The sequence below is a fragment of the Sebastes umbrosus genome, chromosome 6 (genome assembly GCF_015220745.1).
Source record: "Sebastes umbrosus isolate fSebUmb1 chromosome 6, fSebUmb1.pri, whole genome shotgun sequence".
In the NCBI taxonomy this organism is placed as follows: Eukaryota; Metazoa; Chordata; class Actinopteri; order Perciformes; family Sebastidae; genus Sebastes; species Sebastes umbrosus.
Window position 1 is genome coordinate 21,442,830 of NC_051274.1, and position 23,428 is coordinate 21,466,257.

The following is a 23,428-nucleotide window of genomic DNA, read 5'->3' on the forward strand; positions in this document are numbered from 1 at the left end:
TCACTATGTGAGTGAAATCTAGCTGAAGCATCTTTTACAGTTAAAATCTCAAGTTGTTCTTCTTTTTATCGATTGTATATACAGTATATATAAGGCAATAATTCAATATTGTTCATTGTAGGGATACATCAAAAGGATATTTTCATTGTTAATTAAACTGTCGATTATTTTCTTTGATTAATTGATTAGTTGTTTGGTCCATAAAATGAACAGAAAATGGTTAAAAATGTTAATCAGTGTTTCCCAAAGCCCAATATGACGTCCTCAAATGTCTTGTTTTGTTCACAACTCAAAGATATTCAGTTTGCTGTCATAGGGGAGTAAGGAAACCAGAAAAATGTTCACATTTAAGAAGCTGGAATCCGAGAATTTTTCCCTTTTTCCCTAAAAAATTACTCAAAGCGATTAACAAAATAGTTGCCGATTAATTTAATAGTTGACAACTAATTGATTAATCGATTAATTGCAGCTCTAGTTCATTGCATTTACATAAGATTGTATTTTTTCCCCCACTTATTTATGTCTTATCCAAAACAGAATTGAAAAACTACACTTAGTAATACACTTTACACATTTTTATACCCAAGTGAATCTACTTCACCTCCCTCCTCCTTCTATTTAATCTTTCCGCTGTCAGAATTTGAGCTCAATATAAAAAAATTGAGGATAGCACAATTATAAATCTTATGTTGAGATGTTGTTTACATTTTGAAATAACTAAGTTAGATTTTACTAAATACCGTCATGTGAAATTCTGACATTTTGTGAGGGATAGCAAATCAGTTTATCTGTTTCTCTCAGATGCTGTGATCCTTCTCGTCCTACACGTGCTGTTTCCTCCCTTTCCCCCTCCCTCTCTCCCTGCCTCTCTTCCCACCTCGCAGCCTCCCGTCCTCTCTCCCTCCAGCAGAGCAGCATGAGGTAGTTAGATTATACAACATTACAAGAAATGTTCCACTTGATTAACATTTGCGTAGAGCAGAAGGGCGCGACGAATATCAAGCTGACTTTTAGAGTTCTTGGGTGTTTCTGAGAGGGTGACTGTGAATATCTGGAATCAAAGCAAATCAGGTGAGAACGATCTCATACCTCCTCTGAAGCCGTTAGATGTGAGAGAGCAGCGTGTCTGGGCGATGATGTGGGAGTCTGTGCGAGTGTATGTTTGAATTCATCATGTGGAGAAAATCAGTTATTTGAGAACATAACGCTCTGAAAGCAGCTGCTAGACGTTGCTGTGAGCCATGTGCCTGTGTGTGAAGCTGTTTTCGTTTTTTTTTTAACTCCCAGCAGGCAAATTTGATTGTGCAGACGCTCCATGTCTCGCCGAAAATAAGCTCAACTCGTGGTTTACCATGACTCAGTCTGTCATATGTGCTTGATTCACATGCTCACATACCGTGGATGTTTATCTGTCTCTGTGCTGAGAACAGCCCGTTCTAGTTTACCTGATTGAATTAAACTTTAGATTCGATTTAACAGTTTAATTAACCTCTTAATGGATAAACAAACTTTTTTGGGAGGGCTTTTGGGACTGATAGTCTTATACTGTTGCTGTGGATTTAGATTGAAAGTGTTTTCACTCATTAAAGGTGACTATCTCCTTGTGTTTTTTCCATTTAGGTCAGTATGAGTGGGGGAGTCAATGTGAAGTCGGCCCCCCGGGCTCCTCCCGCATCAGGAATCCCCCTCCCACACAGCCTGTTGCCCTCCTCCCCCAAAACAGACACCTGCCGCCGGGCTAGTGACCTGCCCAGGCCCTCAATACTTACTCCAAAACACACACCCACACACACTCCCACACACACGCCCATACACTCTCCGTTACTTTGCCCGCGGAGCTCCAGCATCCCCGGGCCGTCCTCCAGGGACCCGAAGAGAGACGCAGGCTTCAAGAGTCAGCTCTTCCAGCGGATGGGAACTCTACCTGCTCCCCAGGTGTCACGCTCTGCCTACAGCAGCCCGTTAACCCAGCGCAGGGTAGCTCCGCCGCCGCACTCCAAAGACACACTGGATCTGGGGAAACCCGCCCAGTCTCACATCCCCTCGCAGTTTCCACATGATGGCAATCGAAACAGAAACACCCTCGCCAATAAGAACCAAACATGGGGAAGCAGCAACCTGCGTCCACCGCTCCAGTTCAGAAGAGGAGACAACTCCAACACCGTATCCCAGGCAACGAGTGAGGTCACGCCACGAAGAGAGGAAGAGTCCACCGTATCGAACAATGGTCACCTTCGCCCCTCTCAAGGTTATGAATTTTCAAGTAGTTTTCATTTCATTTTAGTTTAGTTAGTTTTCAGAGTAAATTTGCTAGTTTTAGTTTAAGTTTTTCAGAAAGGTTTTTATATATTTAGTTTTAGTTTGTTTTTGTTAGGGCCACGTATAATGCCTCAGACTTATGTAAGCTACATAAGCACACATAAGTAGTATACATGCAACATACATGACCATAATGTGTAATGTTTATTCTTCACGTGACTTTAGTGAAGCAATTGCGGCACAGTGCCGTCTCCTGGAAAGTCAAGTTATTCAATTTCTGTGGTTCAACGTCACGAGTGTTGAGGAAAAGGAAATTCTTGCCGTCTCCTTTTTTTGGTTGTGATATATTATAGCTAAAAACTAAAACTGAAATTAATTTACGATCATTTTGATTTTATTCGTTTTTTAACCAGGAAATATTGTTTCAGTTTAGTTTTAGTTTTAGTTTTACTCAGTGGATATAGTTTTAATTTATTTTCAGTTTACTAACAATATTTTTCACTGCTTATTTTACGTTTTAGTTTATGATAATAACCCTGGTTACGAGCACGCCATCAGGGGCGGCAGTGACTCCACCAGCCAATCAGACGAGGAGATGGACACCCCTGAGGACAGCAGTCCGGCCTCCTCTCCTTGTCCCCTGCCGCTGCCTCCGATCACATTCACCATGCCATTAATGTCCAGGATGGCCGTTGATAGGCTGGATCAAAGCCTGGACGAGGAGACGCACACACCCAGAGTCAACATGGCCACTGTGGCTCCCTTCAGCTACAGGTAAGCGGTGCACACTCACACACAACTGACAGAACAGTTTATCAAGACTTCCATCACAAGCCCCCAATTACTGACAGCCATTGTAAAATCATTCTCCTGTCATTACCACATGATCACTCTGTCTCCTCATAGCATTTTATGATCCCCCTCTCTACTGATACACACTTTGCCTCCCACTCTGGATACTGAAGAGCGGCCCTAGAGGGCTGCCATTTCAGTCTGATTCCTCTGTTCCAGCAATACATGTGTGTGCCAGGATACACACACATATATACACACACTTGGTGTTTTCTGGAGCAGAGCTGATAGTTAAAGTGTCCTCTAGCCTCTGGGCTGCCTCAATACACTGTTCTCTCTCTCACACACATAGTCTCTCACGACGTGGGATAACAACAAGAAAAGAGTGAATCTAATTTTGTAAGTAAAAAAATGCAACATTACTGTCTGTTGAGTGGGGTTTCAGTTAAATGAATCAATCCATGAACAATGAATAACTTAAAGCAGAAATGTATTTTCATTTAATGCACGGTGTACAATACTTTATAAAATAAAGAATTAAAAAATTCAAGACAAGAACTTAAATTCTTGAGCTTCTTTTTACTTTTATAATGATGAAATTATTCGTATTGCTTCGTGCATTAACCGAATATTCAACTCTTCGATTATTTGCTTGTTGTGTAGGGATTCGTTTTCTCAATTTTGAGATTCAAATTTTTTTTTATACCCCTCGGGATTATAAACATGCATAAAACATACCAAACCTTTTGAAAAATGTTTTCTATTCAATAACAAATAATAATACAAACAACTGTAGAATAACAGAATCCGTAAAAATTAACGCCTTTAATTAAACTGAAGGATGAGCCCAAATATGGTATTCTGGATAGCCTTGAGAGTTTCTGTGTCAATGAATTGCATTTATGGAAATCAATGTGACACACCGGGGAAGGTCATCAATTTTCTTCTGCCGTCATACATACATAGTAGCTTGTGTGTTTGATTGTAATCAGCGATATAAACATGAGTGATTTGCATGTACAGTAACATGCTGATGAGTGTTCATGATGTGTTTACAGGCTGCACGCGCAGGAGAGCGACTTTTCAGTGGATGAACTGAGTGACTGCTCATCTGGATCCATAGAAGTCTGCTGTGATGACCTGACACTAGGTTAGACACACACACACACACACAGAGACACAGAGGTTTGCAATCAAACATAGATTATCCTCACAGCAACACTTTTCTTTTGTCTCTGTCTCCTTTGCTGAACAAAACTTGTAGTCTAGTTCTGTCCGCCCAGTTAGCATCAATATGGATGCCTACTTTCTGACAGCCAGACACATTTACTGCAGCAGAGTCATAAATGGCGTCAGATGGGACGTGCCAGCGGCCGACCTTTGGGTCTCATTGTGGAACCTGAAAAGACTCAGTGAAGACTAAGGGACGACCATTCTCTGTCTAAATCTATCGTCTGTCGTGCTCCTACCCATCAGGCCTCAGGAGCCATGTCTGAAGTTAGGTGGTGTAATTTGGTGTGTGTCTCAGCCCCGGGCTCTGCTGACTGCAGTGGTTCCTAGATGGAAAAGAGAGATGGAATCAGGATGTTAAGATGAGATGGGTGATGTGGGTCAGTAATGGGATGAAACAGGGCCACTTCTCAGCTCGCTGCCAGGGAGTATTATTATATGCACATTCATTTCAGCTACATCCAAGAGCTGTCGAGGAGTTTCCTCCCCACACACTTTCTCTCCATCCCTCTCTGTTGCTTTTCCTCCTTTCTGTAGCTTCGTTGACCTAAAAAAGCCACAGCCCCAGCATAACCCCCCCCCTCCCCGTCCCTTTGAGTAATGGTTTGCTCTGCACCCACAGCTATAGTCATGCTTTGTCGTGGTCAGCGTGAGTCGAGGGATGTGGACGGGCTTCAGAGATATGACTTTATCAGTGGCTTACTGAGTCATTCTTTGTGATGTGGTGTCCGTTGGATAGGAGGGGATCAACAGCTTGGCTTTGAAATGTGCAGTCCAGAGTTAGAGTGTGTTAAACTTTAATGGACAAAATCTCTCCTAGTTTCTACACATCTGACATACAGTATATACAGATATGTACAGTTAAATGTTTTTCATTGTTTGGCATTAATTCTGCATATTGGATTTGAAATTGAACAATAACAGTGGGTTTCCAGTGCTGGTTTCCAGTGTCAAGGGCGTTAGAGGGTGTTCCCATCCATATTGAGTGAACACTAGGGATGGGATGATAGGATAGGATTTTATCGCGGATTGCAATAAAATACACCCAATACACAAGTTGATTTTGTTGAATTTCATCACATGCGACTTGAAAAAGTTGTCTGAAGTGAAAAATACAAAAAAACAAATACAGGAATTATCATGTAAGAAAGAACAGACTCACAAAATGTTATTTTTTAAATTTTATTTATTCTTTATTTATGCAGGGGGACCTTATGATTTATGATTACCTTATTTAAGATTGTTTATTTTTCACTAAAAAAGATGTGTCCTATCTGTGATGCAATACAAATATTTGTTTCTTAACAAAAAGTAAGGTAAAGTGATTAAAGTATGTTTTATTGCCATTTTAAGTTTTAAGCATATTTTGATGATTATCGGTATAATATCGTGAATCGCAATTATTTTGGCCAAGATAATCATGACATGAAATTTTCATATTGTCCCATGCCTAGTGAACAATGTAGGAATCATAAACCTTTTTATACATGGTCCCCAATTGTAGGGACAATGTAGCAGCCAGGACAGTGATCTTAAACATATAGACAAGATAGAAAATGATTTGCAAACCAAATATTACTTTTCTGTCACTTAAAATTGGAAAACTAATAAAATTTACAAAAAAAATAGAAAGGGTTACAATTTCTACACTGTTAATCAGTTGTGGATGTACAAACCCAATGTTTTTAGCTGTACCATGCTAGGTACAGCAATGGCTGTCAGTCAATAAACTTTGGTTTATGACCAAATACCTGCAAAACTAATCAAACATTTCTATCAGGCTCAGCTGTAGTCTGCCTCTCCTCTTGTTTTACATTCTGGTCAGTCAGCTATGATTTCAGCATTTGGTTATCAGTTGAAATAATGATAAAACAATATGAAAACAATAATCTGAAGTCTCAAACATCTCAGTGATAACATCCCCAGCTTTCATTTTTTTCTTAATGTCATAATTTAAATCTGTAATATCATATAGACCAGACCAAAATTCAAGCCTTGCTTATATTGTCACCATACTGTAACTCTTTCTTTCCAAAACTTGCACGGCCGGTACTAGACATCGAATATAAAATTTGCCAACTATGAAAATTATCCATGTCCCAAAACTTCATAACTTCACTGTACATAGAAAACATATTCAGACATCATATTCTATATAATATTATGTCACAATCTGTTTCATTGACATTTAAGTGTTCTACTACAGTACGTTGATCTTGCCTGTCTAAAAGTGTATCCACCAGAATAGAGCTGTTTGCAAATAAAAAAACCTTTAATAGCTTTTTGAAGGTTTCAACCAGCTGGTTGTGGAGAGGGGGGGATGGGAGCTGATGGTGGACCAGCCCCTGTCTTTAAAGGCCTCTGGCTGTCTTGGGACCGTGGTTGTGGCCTTGTAATTGGTCCCCAGAAGGCGTTAGAAACAGAACTAAAGTGTCTTAGGCTCCTCTGAAGCTGCATTTACATGGAGGGTGGGCTGACACCGTAATGACTGTAATTTAGGGAGCGGAGGAAAGGAGGGGGACAGGGAGGAAGGCAAAGTTTGGAGGGAAGGAAAAGAAAACGAGTGAGAGGGGTGAGAGATGAAACGAGGAGACCTGATAAGGTCAGCAGGTTGATGGATTTCCTTTTGTGTAAGGAGGAAAGACGGAAATGTGTGCACAGTGATAAAATAAAAGATGGATTGAATGTTGGTTGAATATTTGAAGGCTGAGGGCTCTGGTTGAACACACAACCACAAATGTCAAATCATGATTACGGTTGTCTTGGTAAAAGATTCGTTTTCCACAAATTGAATGTTTTCCATATGCTTACATTCACTTAGATTGAATCAGTCTGTAACACAATCAGCTCTTCCATCTTCTATCCGAGCCCCCTAATGAAGACCTGAGCATTTAATGTGACTGTAGCACCATGTGGCCTCTCAATTAGACCGCAGACCTCCTGACCTTGTGGCTCTCTGGAGAGGTGTATTTGAGCATGCGTTCATGTCTGAGCATGTGTGTGTATGTGTGCTGATGTGACAGTACACAGATGGTGTTTGAAAGATAAATGCGATGTGGGGACTGCGTATCATTTTTCATCTCCCAGTGACGGTATGGCCTGATATTCCCTACGGATACTCTCAGAGTCCGGCAGCTGTCTCTCCCACACACACACACACACACACACACACACACACACACGTACTGTACAGACACATAGAGGAGGTTGTGTGCACATCTGGATATGAAACACTGCACAGCATCCCACACCCACCCTCATAGGTCATTTACAGGTAGAAACACAAAAATAATTGTACTTTCCAGGTGTGGGATTGACACGTTATTGTGAAATAAACGGACATGAGTTCCTTTGAAACCGTCTCACAATCCGGAGCCGAGATTTCACGATGTGTTTCTCAAGGTGAGCCAAAAATTACATTCAATGGCCGTGAGCCAACTTGCACTGTGTTAGACTGAATTTAATAATGGCCCCCAGTTCCCTTAATGTATTCTTATATAATATACATCCCGTTGCCAGTTTATTAGGTACTCTCAGCTAAAACTGGACTGCAGTCTAATACAATAAATCCTCCTTTTCATGAAGGTTATAATGTTCAGTTTTTGAAAAAAGAGGTGTTGATTGAACTTTATGGTCATTTTGGAGGCAGCAGTTTGTGATGCTGTTGGATTGCATGTAAGTAAATCACAATGTATTTGATTTTGTAGTTTTGATTGTAAGATTTTCAGTGATAAGTATGAGTCAAAGTGGCACACACAAGAGAGTTTTGCGCTTTTTATAGCCAATGGAAATGGCCGTAAAGGCAGCAGTTTTGACTTTATGAAGGCTATTACATACTGTGATTAACAGCAAGTGTGCAATTGGAATATACTTAAAAGATGAGTATATTCATTGAAAAAGAATGCAATTTAATACGGCTGTATTGATTATTATTATTTTTTTTACATTTGAAGCTTCTATTGAGGTTTTTGAATGAAGCTTTGAATTTCTGTCGTCATTTTTTCACCCTAAAAAATGGAAAAATATGATTTTGTTTTATTATGGTCATATAAATGTGATTTATGGTGCTGTTAGATTGCTATTAGACCTCCCTTTGTGTTTTTTGAATATTTCGTTAGATAAAAACATTTCCAACTTCTAACATTTCAAACTATTCGGTACAGCCCAATAATTTAAACACTCATTGTGACTGGTTTCACATTCACTGGACACACCGAAAAAATGCTTACCTTTTATTTTTTTTAAATGTCAACATATACAGAGTAAAACAGCATAAATAGAGATATAGCATATGTTTTTTTTTCTTATCAACACATGGCAGGCCAACTTTATCCTGCAGACCCCACTTTGCGGAGCCCCAGCGTAGAAAAGAACACTTTGAAACCCCCATGTGCCATTTACTTTTATTATAGTAGAAGTCGGCAAATCTTTACTAATGAAGGCAGAAAATCAGCTTGCAGTTTTATAAATTTCATGCTCGCCATCCCTTTAATGCCCCTGGACAGTCTGGTGGATAGCATTTTGATAACCCCGGCTGCATCTACTCTTAGACAGTGCGTAATCCTCTTTGGCCAATCTAATCAGAGAGACATATGCCGAGTTGGCGTTGGACAGTGATGAGTGGTTTAGTAGCTTTGGGAAGATGATCAGACATAAGCATGGACGAGATTATGTCCTCGCTCATCACCAGGCGTGAGGCAGTAATCACTATTTAGGGTTTGATGTCATGACTTGCTCTTTATTTGACCCTAATTTTGACCTGTCATGAGTTCAGTAGTCCAGCTGAAGTGATGGCCCAGTTTTATGTCTGGTTTAGGAGGTGAGTTTCACAAGGAAGACATCACATGAGTGTGGGAAAGTGGGTGCACACGAATACACATAATCCATACGAGAGTAGAAAGGCACACATGCAAGCTCCAGCCATCCACCCGTTGTGTGGCAATGTACTAAGACAGACCTGCCATCTCCTCCTGTCGCCTCCCCCCCACCCCCCAGGGACATTTCCGTCCTTCCTATGTCTGCACTAGATAGAGCGAGAGATAAAGGAGGAGAGAAAGGAGGGAGAATTGTGAAATGGGTGAATGAGTGCACACACTCAAGATCCTTTTTGACCTCTGGGGTGACTCCCAATCCAGGGAGTCGAGTTATGGAGTCAGCCATGTGTGTAACCTCTCTGTGGGACCACACACACATGAACGGAGTCACAAAGACATCTATCTGTCTAATTAATAACCCATGGAGGTTAAATCACTAACTCAAATATGAGCACATACTTCTTGGCTCAAGATTCCTGATGTTAATTGAATCATGCACTCAAGTTTTTTTTATTCACATAATACTTTATATCTCACTTTAGCAACAAACAGCTGCTTTCTTTTCCTGCTGACAGAAGCACAGTGACACACTCACACACGCCGATGATATCCATAGCTGCTGTATGCACACCACGCTGTAACTAGGCAACCAGCCTCTGCAGCACAGCATTGTGGGATACCCCTGGGGAAGTGTGCTGAGAATGTCAACACTGAGCGGGAGCGTCTACAAAGAAGCGACACCTTTTAAAACACACACAAATTCATTCATTCTTCTTCGTTAACATCCGCCGGATAGCAGTTGATGTTTATCAGCTCTCAGCTGTGCGTGATTCATGATGAGTGTATGTGGGAGAGAATGGTGTTTTTGTTTGGGTTTGTGCCGCCGGAATCAGGAGTTGGTATGAGTGATACACTCAAGCAATTAGCATGGATAGCCTTTAAGTGTCTGAATCGTCCAAATGCTTAAGCCAGTGACTCACGCTGTGCATCATCAGCACTGAGTGAGGCCACCAAAGAGGGTGTCATTGTGGAAAAACTCCCTCGTTCATTCACGCTTACATTTTTGACTCAGACTAGGAAGCCACACATCAGATTGTCGCCTCAGTATTTTGTGTGTAAACAGGACAATTAAAAGCCATGTTATTGTGTGTCTCCATTGTGTATGCGTGTGTCATGGTCTGGTATTCATCCATGGTGTCCTGTGGACCCTACGCGTTAGCGTGTTGGCGGACATAAGCAAACGTAGCAGGAGTGGCGTGAGGCGTTGAGGCAGGATATCCCCTCTCTGTCTTACAGGCTTCCTCTGCTCCTCTGGCACAAATACAGAGATCCTTCCTCACCCCGTCCTCCTCCTCCTCCTCTCACTTTCCTCATCGCTTTGTTTTCAGCTTTATAATAATTTCACATCTTTACATTCTTTCTTTTTTTTTTCTTCACCAGTAGCATCCAGTTCTTTCATGGCGTCCCCTTCTATTCTCAGTCACACTTGTTATTTTCTTCGCACTTCTCCGCCCCGTTCACGCTTGTCTCATCTTTAGAACAACTTTTTTTTCTTCTCGTACTTAAACACAAAAAGGCAAAACAAGAGGAACCAAGAAGGAGTGGGTGACAACAGGGAGTGGGTGAAAGTGAGAACGCACGCCATCTGCTTAGTCGATTTGGGAATCGTTCCGCTTAAAGTTTAAGTCGCTCTGATACAATTAGTTACATTCAAAGCGGCGGCGCTTCCCTCTTCCCTCGCAGTACTTTTCCTCTCAAAGCTGTGTATCACTTTGTAAACATTCATATAATGTGCCACACAGTGTTTGTGTGTCCCACTGGCTACTTCACACAACTGCTCTCGGTAGAAATATAGTGGCGAATCTGTTCCTAACTTGTTTAGAGATGCTAGGGCAAATTTACTCATGCAAAGTACAGAAACACCCTCAGCCTGTCTGTCTCTCCTTCTATTTCACTCTATGTTTTCAATCTAGCCATTCATACCTGTATCTCTGTCTACCTGTCTCTCTTACCTTTACCTACCTTTGCTTAAAAGTCCCTTTATGCATGCATGGAACTGTTTGCCCGTCATCGTAGCAAATTTCCCATGGCTCCGACCACTGTGGTCAGCCCACAAACGCGTTCACACACACACAACACACACACTTCTGTTACATACTGAAAGTGTGAGTCTTGCTTATGTGTAGGCTAATACTGAGCACTGGCACTCATCACACTTTGCCAGCTTCTGTGATGTCAGGCCAGACTGCTCAGGTCAGTCAGACACCCTGCACAGACAGCATGTGTGTGTGTGGAGAGCCTGAGAGAGAGAGATTTAGCAGAAAAAGAGCGAGAGAATATATGTTTACATCAGCCATATATATTAAAGTGATTAGACTGTGGAGCCAGAGAGACGAGTGCTGGAACAAACAAGTAGCTGTGTGCTGCCAACGCACACTTAACCTGTGTGCGTACGTGCTTTCAAGAGCACTGACGCGTGTCTTCGCCCCACGAGCATCTGTGCGCCACACAGACCTGCCTTGTACGCGGCCACTCTCCTTCGACTCACCTTAATCCCTCATCAGGGAGGTGTAAGAACTGACGTACAGCACCTATTAGCCTTAAATTACATCCCTACCAGCCCCCGGAGCCCCCATAACTGTCACCACACAGCTCTGGCCTCGGTGTGGCATAACCACCTCAACATTGGCCCTTTATTAAAGCTAGCTGCCTCTAATTAATGGCGTTGGCCTTTTACACAATAAAACAGCCAATGTATGTCTGTGTTTTTGTCTGCTACTGAGCTCCTGTATTACACACACTCGATTGGCGCCAGTTTGGGTACTGTTGGGAAATTAGTTGTTTTTAAAGTACCTATCTAAAAGTGAGTGTGGAATGTGAGCAAACAGGACGTCGCCTGTTTTCGCTCTGGTTTAATGTCAACCGATTTATGCAAATGTAACAGAAAATGGGCATGAGCCCAACAGCCTGCTTGTTTGAATACTAGTCCTAACAGTTTGAGACGTGATAACATCACGGCTGCAGGCATTGCTGCTCACATACAAGAGAAAGTGCACTAATGCTAACACACCCAGAGCACAAACACTCACTCCACCAGCTACAAGACCTGTATGCAGACAGGATGCATTAATACACAAAACAGTTGCATTGATTTTTAATGAGTAATAATGGTTCTTAAAGTTCGTTTTGTGCGCTGTCATCATGATTACCTGTAATGGAAATAAAAGACAGATGAGAAATGACGCCATTGTGCCGTTTTTCCATCTCTTATCGGATCAGCTCTGTTTTATTATGCGGAATTACAGGAATAAATTCTGTAGGTATTCGAAGCGAAGGATCCGAGATGAGTGGGAACGATAAAGACGTTGAAGAAGAGTTACTCCTGCGTCCTGCGTTGATTGAGATGGGATGTCCAGAGCGATGAGATGACGTAGTTGACCGTGCCAGAGCCAACCGAGCCCCTGGATGGGAGCTCTGGCTTCTCCGAGCCTTGTCTCATCAATGTGACACACTCGTAGAGACAGACCCACGCACACACACACTCATGCACATGCAGGGGAGGATGTAGACGAAAAATACAGTGACACAGATACTCATTCACGCACCCACGCATGTACACGTGTGCTTGTTTTAAACAGCCGAGGTATATTGATGGCTGTGCTGAGGGATGGATGGGATTGTGATGAATCTATACGCTGCAAAACTTAATGGCCTGTGCTTCTATATTAACTGGAAAGGGGGGATGGGCGCCATACTGTAGGAAGGAAGGAAAGGAAGGGAGGAAATGAGAAAAGAGCAATGCAGATGAGTGGAGAGGTGATGTGAGGCAGGTGGCGAGGGTGTGTGATGATCATTTGAGGTCTGTTGGCCACTAATTGAAGCATAATTAGTGACTGACCTATCTGGTTGTCTGTTAGGCGACTGGCAAATGTGTGTCCTGTTCTCTCGTCTTCTAAGCTGATCCTGCAGTCACGGCTGTTTTACAGATAATTTGAATCAGCTTAATCATGGGTGGGCCTCTCGTGATTAGGGCACATAAGAAAATCTGAATGTGAATGGCTGAATAGAGCAGCTAATGTGATTATGAATGATTGGATGTGTGTGTGTGAGTGTGTGTGTGTGTAGGGGGTCTTTATTCTGGTTGCAATATTTGGCGTCTAGGATCATTTGAGACACACAGCTGAGCTCAATATGAATATTTCTTTCTGTTTTCTTCTTTTGTTCTTTCTTTCTTTCTTTCTTTCTTTCTTTCTTTCTTCCTGCACTGGTGTTCAGCATAACACAGCATCTGCGGTGCGTGTTTGCGAGAGAAAGGGAAAGAGAGAGAGAGAGAGAGATAGAGGATTGGCGGGTGAATCAGCCAGTGGGAGGAGAGAGAGCGAGAGACAACAAGAAAAGAAGGAGGGAAAAGATAGAGGAGTTAAGGAAGAGAGGGAGGGTGAATGAGCGGGGGGGTTAGAGTGAGCAAACCAGCGAGTGAGGGAGAGGTAGAGGGAGGAGAGAAAGAGGAGGGGGGGATGTTGCTGCTGCTGCTGCTGCTGCTGCTGCGCCTGTTTCTCCTGTCAGTCGGCTGCTGCTCGCCTGGCAAGCAGGAGGGAATACAGAGCGAGAGAGAGGCAGAGTGGGAGACGGGAGGAAGAGGCGGCTGTGTTTTATTCTAGTAGCGCTATTGTGGCACAGAGAGCCGCAGACACACTGTGAGGAAGTGGATTTAGGCGCTGGATGCAGATCTGCAGATCCAATGGATTACCAGCAGTGAGTAACTGCTACTGCCACTCTACTAACCCACTCGTCATTTTCAACAGAAAGGGTGAACCCCACAGTCTCCCACGGCGGGGAGTCTGGACCCTACTGGAGACAGAGAGGGAGGGCAAAACCAGACAGTCTTTGGCGTTTTCTACACCTTTCTTTCTCCCCCTCCATTTCTTTCAGTCTGCTTGTGTGTGTAATCTCAGAGTGTGTCACTGATGCTGTTGCTTGGCTCTCTCTGCAGGAGGGATGCTGGAGGCTAATGTGGCTAACATTAGCATGACGGCCAAGCCCAGAGAGCTGGACCTGAGGTCTGCTGCTGCTGTCTCCTGCCAGGACACTTCAGCCCAGGCCATGGCCTCTAGGAAGCCCCCGGCCAAGCCCTCCGCTCTGCCCCAGGGACCGTCACGTCCCTCCGGGTCAGAGCTCAAGGTCTACCGGCCGTCCTCTGGATCTATCCCCATCCCGAGCCCCAATCCGTCCAGGCTCCGCAAGCAGCGGTCGCTCAACAACTTGTGTGTGCTCACTGATGCTGAGAAGAAGCTGCACCTGTACCAGTCTCCCCGCTGGACCGATGATGCGAGCCGGCCTGGCACAGGCACCAACAAGCCGGGCCAGACTAAGACGGTTCAGGCCGGTGTCGGCAAACCACCACTTTCCCGGACTCTTTCAAAGTCAGAACAGTCTCTTTTCCAGGGGAAGCCCAAACCTTTCTGCTCCCCGCCTGTGACTTCTAACGGCGGCAAACCCAGCCGAATCCCCGCCCCCGGTAAACCGCGGGGACCTTATGCTGAGGTCAAGCCCATCAGCAAGGCCTCCGAAGCATGCCAGAATGCAGACACCGCAGACCACCCAACTAAGGCCAACTCCAATGGAGCTGGGAATACTGGGACTAATGGCAAGAAACAAGGGGAGAAGGGGAGAACTGCATCTCTGTCAACAGAGGAGAAGAAAGAGAGGAAGGGGATAGAGGGAGAAGATGACAAGAGCTTTCTGAAGGTGGACCCAGAGTTAGTGGTGACGGTTCTGGGAGACCTGGAACAACTGCTCTTCAGCCAAATGCTTGGTGAGTCTGCCTTGTTATCCCTATTTTGCATGAAAACATACAAGTTCAGGCATGACACCACTTGACAATTATGTCAACAAGTTAATCAGAATCAGCTCTCCTTTCCTTTCCTCTCCTCTCCTCTCCTCTCCTCTCCTCTCCTGTCCTCTCCTCTCCTCTCCTCTCCTTTCCTCTCCTTTCCTCTCCTCTCCTCTCCTCTCCTCTCCTGTCCTCTCCTCTCCTCTCCTCTCTACACCCAACCCCGTTCCCTCCAGCTCTGGCCGTAGCTCCAGCATCAACAGCGAATTCTAAATGAGTTCAGTCTCTATTGCAGCAGAGCATAATGTCAGTGTGTTTTTTTTCTAAGTGCTTTTCACTATAAAATGGTGAGAGCCCTCGCTCTGTCGGCGGTGAAAATCCTCCATGTTTACATCGCCGTAGCAGTCAGATGTGCTTTGTTTATATGTGTAAAATAGATTTATGTTGTATATGGACGTGTGTACAGATGTATACTCGCTCTGTGTGCTCCTATGAATCAGCTGAAGTAAGCAGTTCCACAGGGCTGACATTGTTTTGTTGTTGATTCATTAGCTAGCACCGGAGTGTTTCGTCCTAGTCTCATCTGACCCACTGCCACAGTGAGCTAGATATAGATACACCTCCCTCCTCCTCCTCCTCTCATTATATCTCTGTCTCACAGGTTCTCTGTCTCTAACTCTACCTTCCTGTTGGCAAGGGGAGCATATTTTTAAATCAGTCCACGCATGTGTGCTTCTATCTGTGCCGTAGTTAAGAGTCTAAACTGCACGTTTTCCTGTCGATACCGCAGCCTCAGCATCTCCTGGCTCACACCAAAATCAGCCATTCGTTAATAAACGCCGTGTGAGTGGGACTGGTGGGGTGTGTGTTTTCGGCCGGTAAATAAAACGGCTGCATATTGAGTCGGGCTCCGGTCACAGTGGGCCACATATTTAGCCTTGCACACCACTCCCTCACCCCCTCCCTCCCACCTCTCCCCTCCAGTTCCATTGATCTCCGGGCCACTGACAGATGGTCACTATCCACCCCCCTACACACACACACACACACACCTCCTGTTACCGGGGGCAACGTGTGGGAGGAGGGAGGGGAATCTGAGGGGGTGGTGGCATGGGCAGGTAGTTAGCGTTATCTACCATTCACACACACACACACATACCCACCATGAACGCACGCTGTCACACACATCAGGGGGCGAATGTACATCCAAAGTTTTAGCGAACGGGGGCGTGTTGTGAGAATGATGACTGAGTTTCTGACTAATAGGTCAAACCAGGGTCCAAATCTACACCTAACCATCCATTATTCATTCACACACACACACCATCTATCTATTGCTCATTCTCTCTCATCCCTCCCTCTCAGCAGGAGCAGATAGCATCAGAGAGTGGGAGAGAATAGTGTAGCAGGTCGTTATATCTGGCTTGATGGCGAGGAAATCATTTTCCGTCCATTTTCATCAAACCTCTCTCTCCTCATTTCCCTCTTTCTCTCTTCATCAGCTCGCCTCCTGCAGCAGCACAGCTCCAAATCACAGCTTGTGTGACCTTGCCCCTGCAGCCTTATATGCGTGTGTTTATATACTGTACACAGTGTGTGTGTATCTGTGTGTGACCTTGTTCCAGTCCTTGTTTTTAATGATGCTGGCCACACCTATTCGCCAGGCAGCCAGGTATGAGGAGGGAGATGAGGATGGAAAAAAAACGGACAGACAGAAAGAATGTGGAGGGTAGGAATTGAGATTTATGGGAGAAGAGTGAACGGGGACGACTTCATTGGCAGAGGAAGATAAATGAGATGGAGACAGAGACAGAGAGAGAGACACTGGAGTGAAATAATGGTAATGACCTAAATTTCTACCTGGCATCCCAAGTGACCGAATGTTGCTTTGGGTCATTACAGTCTGCCACAACCTGCCAGAGGTTTGTCACCGGAACCACAGCAGGTGTGTAGGATAGTTGTGTGAGTACATACGTGTGTGTGCGTGTGTGTGTGTTAGGGGGAGGTTAATTGTAACTTGCCCTGTAGCTTGCGGCTGTGGGGCTCATCTTTTATCGTATCTGCTTCTCCATTTCCGATGGGACGCTCGGCTAATTGGTTTCTGCTCCGTGCGCTCTGTCATAGGAAGATAGATTATGGATGTTCAATGGATCATTCCCAGTGTACCGCTCCTCCCTTTCCCATATACAGTCCCACCTTCTCCCCATCTGCTTCCTGCATACGTGAAAGCGACGTGTCATTGTACAGCATTATATCGTGAAAGATCGACCTTAACTCGGTCATATAGCCTGTTGTTATGGAAGCTTCATGTTAGCTGTTATAGCTACAGGGAGTAAAATGTGGGCCTGCTGCGTCTTGAACATGTTATGTTGTGTGACAGCTAGCAGCATGCACTGTGACGCTGTCCTTTTGAGAGTAGCCTACAGCATGAGGCAGAGATAATGGAGAATGCCACTGAGGTCTAATCGGGGATGTAAAACCCAAGACCATCAGCTGTACACTTAACAGGGATAACAAACCTCCAACACACACACAAAATGAAGAAAAGGAAAAGAATCCAGGATATTAGGTTAGGCCTATATGTTTATCTTGCGAGGTGATTTAGGATTAGTTTCAGTTTAATCTGTTTTTCTTTAATCGGACATCCATGTTTTACCACAGAGAGATGAAGAGCTTTTCATTAATTGGATTTTAGAGAATTACTTGACTTGTGTGTCCACGGGCAGCAGCTCTGGACTTGCAGCGGTAATTCCACCAAACGCAGCATGTTTCGTAAGATATCTGGTTAACAGTATTAGCGATGTAAGGAAATATGGATACACATGACTATCGCGACATTATGTTTTGCGATACTGTATCGATTCTCCAAAATGCTGTTTCTATTTTTAATTAAGTAGCTATTCTGTCTTTTGGAGGTTGTAGCGGAGTGAAGGTACTGGCATCATGTGAAACTAGAAAACCTAAGGAATCCATTGGTACAAACCATGTCTTACTTGCATTCTGCGAAGGAGGCTAAACGCTCCAAAGTTACACTAAGTTTTGGCGAGGAAAAACTGGCATGGCCATTTTCAAAAGGGTTCTTGACCTCTGCCCTCAAGATATGTGAATGAAAATGGGTTCTATGAGTACCCACGAGTCTCCCCTTTACAGATATGCCCACTTTATGATAATAAAACAATGCAGATTTTTGCATGCAGTTATTTTTACCGATCCTAAAATGGTGTTTTTGAATATTTCTGCATACTTTGCATACCCTAAACAGTCTTAGAATTACATAAATTGTGTATGACTGTAAAGCTGAGACTCTTGTGGATCCAATAAGTCCAATATGTGATGATGTTAGTCCCCATAGTATTCATTTCACATAGTGACTTTTTTTTACTCCGATTTTATACTTTGGTGTGTCTTTATACTATAACGGTTTTCCTAAAATTAGATTTGAAAAAAATCGCAATATATCGCCTTGCTTACAGTATTGCAATATATCGCAATATATTGAATTGTGGCCCCTGTATCATGACACGTATCGTATCGCCAGATTCTTGCCAATACACAGCCCTAATTAAACAAAAAATTAAATAAAATCGGCAACCTGAACGGTACTGTCAGGGTAATCTACTGAACCTCAGATGTGTGCCACTAATGACACTCCTCCCGGTCCCATTCAGCACCCATCCAGAGGTGTATGCGAGAGGGTAAGCTCCCTAAAGCAGTGGCCTTTCCCAGCATGGGGCCAGGCTCGGTTTAGAGGGGATCCAGTCTAAAGACAGCAGCAAGCCTCCGGATTAGACCCTGCATAAAGATAATGAGAAGATTCAGCCTCCAGTCCACTAATCACACATCTATCACCCTGGAAAAGGCCAGCTATCAAGGCTCAAATGAATTACAGATTAAAGCCTAAAGGACATCTGTTTGGATGGAGATTTAGGTATTTGGGGGGAATTTGACTTCATGAAGGATCAGATTTAGGCTAGAAGATTGGAGATGTTGTGTGGTTTTTGGTTTTGGCTGAGCTGATGGTAACAAATTGAGGGACTGTGTCACTTCCATGTGACCATGAAGGCTCAGCAGAAGAGAAGTAAATAACACTCAGTGACACATGAATGCTCATGAAAGCAGCCTTGACTACCCAACGCGCTTGTTATTTTAGTGTGACATTGTATTGTGCGGTTGATGGCTACTCGTGGGAGACGATGCATCCTCGTCAGCTGTCTGCGGAACAATAAACCCTACCGAGAAATCGACAAAAGCCTAAAAAAGAAGACGTACACACAATCCTGTTCAAGAGAAGTTAACAGCGCTGCAGGAAATAACAACAAAGCAGCTGCAGCTTTAAATGTACACACACGTACACACATTCAGCGTGTGCCACTGATATCCTCTCCTGTCTATACTCCCCCTGTTTTCATCCTTTTGGCAGTGACAGGGTATTTTTCATACTTATTTACTCAGTCCCTCCATTGTGATAGCAGTGCTGAGTCTCTAATGTGATGCGGGTGCGACCAGAGCGGCTGGTTCCACCCCGGGCTTCGCTGACTGAGGGATTCAGGGCAGTCGTCCTCCCGATCGAGGAGGTGGTGACAAGCCGAATAAATGCACACGCCCAAGGAAAGCGAGGAATAAAGCATCCCTCCGATTCTCTCTCCCCCCTCTCTTCCTCTTCCTCTCGTTCAACTCTGATGCGAGTTGACGGGTAGCAGTGTTCTGTCACCAGTCAGACAGCAGAGAGGATATTTCTGGTACAAGGACAATCTTTTCAGTGAGACAGGGATTTTGTCACCGAGAGTATTCATAGACAGGAAGAGTTTTTGCACATGTATGATTGGGCATTTTTTTTTTTCCTCCATTGTTGTGTGCTTGTGTCTGTTTACAATGCGTTTTGGTCAGTCTCTAAGGACTTAATGCAGGAGCCATTGCATTAGTGCTGTCTGCTTCCTGACATCCTCCTTCTAAATCATGTTAGTACACTCTGTGTTTTTGTCTCATCAGCTCTTACACAACAAACACATACATACACACACACACACACGCTGCTTATCACTAAAAAACTAGTTATCATACTGCTACGATTATATCATTTTTGAATACACTATTTTTTCATCCATCAGTGTGACAGCGGTAGGAGTGTATTCGTTCATGTTTGTATTGATGTTTGAAAGATTTAAGTGCTTATTGATGGAGCACTCAACTTACCTGCAATGAGTGTTACTGCTAGATGATCCTTAAATTGCTACCGGGTAAAACATCCGTCCTATTGATTAGCTTTAATATCATGATGAAATAGACAGGATGGATAAAGAGATGATATGATACAGACCACTCACATTTTTCCCCGGCGAAAAAAAAATATATGTGTTTTGTATATATTTATATATTGTATATAACATTTCATTTAGGGTGTCAATCGATTCAAATATTTAAACATGATTAATCGCCAATTAATTGCAAATTTTGTATCTGTTCAAAATGTACCTTAAAGGGAGATTTGTCAAGTATTTAATATTCTTATCAACAAATATGGGCAAATATGCTTGCTTTACGCAAACATATATATATATTTATTATTGGAAATCAGTTAACAACACAAAACAATGACAAATATTGTCCAGAAACCCTCACAGGTACTGCATTTAGCATAAAGAAATATGCTCAAATCATAACATGGCAACTCAAGCCCAACAGGCAACAACAGCTGTCAGTGTGTCAGTGCGCTGACTTGACCATGAGTTGCCCAAAACTGCATGTGATTATCATAACGTGGGCATATCTGTAAAGGGGAGACCCGTGGGAACCCATAGAACCCATTTTTATTTACATATCTTGAGGTCAGAGGTCAAGGGACCCCTTTGAAAATGTCCATGCCAGTTTTTCCTCGCCAAAGTTTAGCATAAGTTTCGAAGTGGTATGAAATGGTTTATTACAATGGATTCCAAAGGTTTTGTAGTTTGATATGATGCCAGTATCTTCACTCTAGCTTTAAGCCCGCTGCAACCTAAAAATACCAAGTTGCGTTAATAGAATAGAAATAAGTGGCGTTAAAACTAATTTGTGTTAACGTGTTATTATCGCTTTTACAGCCCTAGTTTCAATCTTTGGTTAACTTGTGGTTAACTAATCTTACCAGGCAATAACAGAAACCTGGTGTATCATGAACAGTTTACTCATAAAACAAAATGTAGATAGATATGAGGATTAATACTTTTATGTGTGTGTGTGTGAGAGAGAGAAAGAGAGAGAGATGAAGACAGAAGGACAGTTATTTAGGCCGCCTCGTGATGAGGAATGCTTTTTCAGTATTCATCTATTTCTGGTCTATTTGTGTTTTCCTGTTATGAAAGGTCTCAGATAAAAGTTCCCTTTGTTGCTGATGTAGCCATCTGCATGTTGTAGCTGCTGTAAGGAAACAGTGTTATTAGCACACACACACACGTGTGTCTGACCGAGTCTTACCTGGGAGCATCTCCTCTGATCCTATTCGTTAAACTATAGACAAATAGTATAGGTTTATCACAAGTCAGTGGCAGGGACCATCACCTGTTTAATGTCTTTGTATTGAGATTTTTATCTTCCAATTATAAGGCTGGGTTGCACCAACAAGGATTATTTTTTAAACCTGATTAAATCATGGTTTAACTTTAAATAAATTGAATTCTGTATTAATCCAGTATTAATTTTAAACGTATACTTGAGGAAGTTTAACTTTTAAAACGGCTGCCTTTTTGAGATGGATGGAGCAAAAATAATAAAGTTCCTCAAAGAAAGTTAACAAACCGATTGAGTTTTTGCCAGTTGCTGCCAGGCAGTCTATTTTTTCCTTACTGTGCGGTTGTCCGTATATTTATCTTCTATTATTTGTCAGAATCCAATTATTTTGATTTTGCTCAACGCTCTTATCAGATCTTAAAAAACTACATATGGAAGTTGTCAGGCTTGAATTGGAAGCTGAGTGTTGCACAATGCAGCTGCAATGCTGCGGCTACAAAACAAAATTGAATGGTAGATTGAAAAGAAATAAAACTGCAGCTGTTTTGTAGACAAACACAGTAGCGTACACATAACAACCATTTTATGTGAAAGTCTGTCATTTGTGCTTTTATATGTGAAACTTTTATGCTGCTGTCTCAGCCAGGATTCCCCTTGGAAAAGAGATTTTAAATCTCAACGGGACTATCCTGGAAAAATAAAGATAAAATAAAAAATATATATGTAAAGGCCAAAATGCAAACATACAGTTGGGGGGGAGATTTTGCCTTAACATGCGAGTCAGTTATCCTTTCAACATCTCTGGTTTTATGAGACCACCTTTACTTTATGACAATATTGGATTTATAGGATCAATCTATCAATGTGAGAAGTACCTTGAAATGTCAGGTATTTGATTTACCAGATAACAGGTTATTTTATATACTGTATGTTATAAACAGCTTCTCCAGTTTCCAGAAAATGTCAAATATCTTGATACATAACCATAAATATCACAATATAAGATTACATATACTTTGATATACATAGATTGTAGTCATGTCAGCAAAGATTAGCCTATTAATCGAGAACGCCAAATTTCTCTGGTTCCAGTTTCTCAAATGTGTATATTTTCTGGTTTCCTTAATCTGTTGTGATAGTAAACGGAAAATATTTGGGTTTTGGACTGTTGGTCAGACAACCTAAAACCTTTCACCATTTTATAACATTTTATTGACCAAAAAGTCGAATCGATTAACATAGAAAATAAATAATTTTGTCAAGTTTCAGTGCAGTTACTTGCATACTTGCTGTCATCAGTTCTAACGTCTCAACCATCACTTTATTAACCGCCATCCTACCGACTTCATATCATTGTTTTCTGTTTCTGTTTTAATTGGTGCTTTTTGAAGAGTGTATTGGGGTCCTAGGAGACCCCAGTCAAAAGCACCTAATTATTATTTAATTAATAGTTTGAATAGATGAAATAGTATTGATAGCTAACTAGTTTGCCATGTGCCTTAATTTAAAGTGCACTCTGTCAGTCATTTTGAAGGAGACAGACAGAGATGCAGCGGATGCAGATTTCCTCATCTGCTCTGTCTATTTTCGCTACATTACACAATATGCTAATTAACTGTAACTTTCCTAAAATCGAGCAAGCGACCTACTGGATAGAGCGAGCAACCAACTGGGTCGAGTATAGCGATCGGCTGAGTCGAGAATAGCGACCAACTGGGACGAGTACTAGGTCGAGTATAGCGACTGACTGGGACGATTACCGGGACGAGCAACCGACCGACTTGGACGAGCATAGAGACAGGTTTCCTCATGTGCTCTGTCTATTCTCATTTTACACAATATGCAAATTAATTGTTACTTTCCCAAAAAAAACATTTCTTCAGATGACAGTACTTACATAACTCATACATTTAGAGAAGAAATAGGTTAACATTTTGTTATGATGATTGTTTCCTATAGTAGTTAATTCTTGTGTCTCCAGTGACCCCAGTTGGTAGTCCTGGTGTGTTAAATATGT

General features: G+C 42.7%; 1 protein-coding gene across 4 annotated transcripts in view; it reads left to right on the plus strand.

Moving 5' to 3' along the window:
* Positions 1 to 23,428, plus strand: part of LOC119490270 (neuron navigator 1-like) — a 125,101-nt gene that overhangs the window by 28,725 nt on the left and 72,948 nt on the right. For 3 of the 4 annotated variants that reach the window (XM_037773548.1, XM_037773551.1, XM_037773549.1), the window contains 4 exons: positions 1,621 to 2,248; positions 2,781 to 3,033; positions 4,110 to 4,201; positions 14,089 to 14,910. In XM_037773548.1, the coding sequence (XP_037629476.1) occupies positions 1,627 to 2,248; positions 2,781 to 3,033; positions 4,110 to 4,201; positions 14,089 to 14,910 (1,789 nt within the window). In that variant the 5' untranslated portion in view covers positions 1,621 to 1,626. Of the gene's footprint in view, positions 1 to 1,620; positions 2,249 to 2,780; positions 3,034 to 4,109; positions 4,202 to 13,647; positions 13,851 to 14,088; positions 14,911 to 23,428 lie in introns of those variants that run through there. The other variant, XM_037773550.1, reaches the window with a different exon arrangement.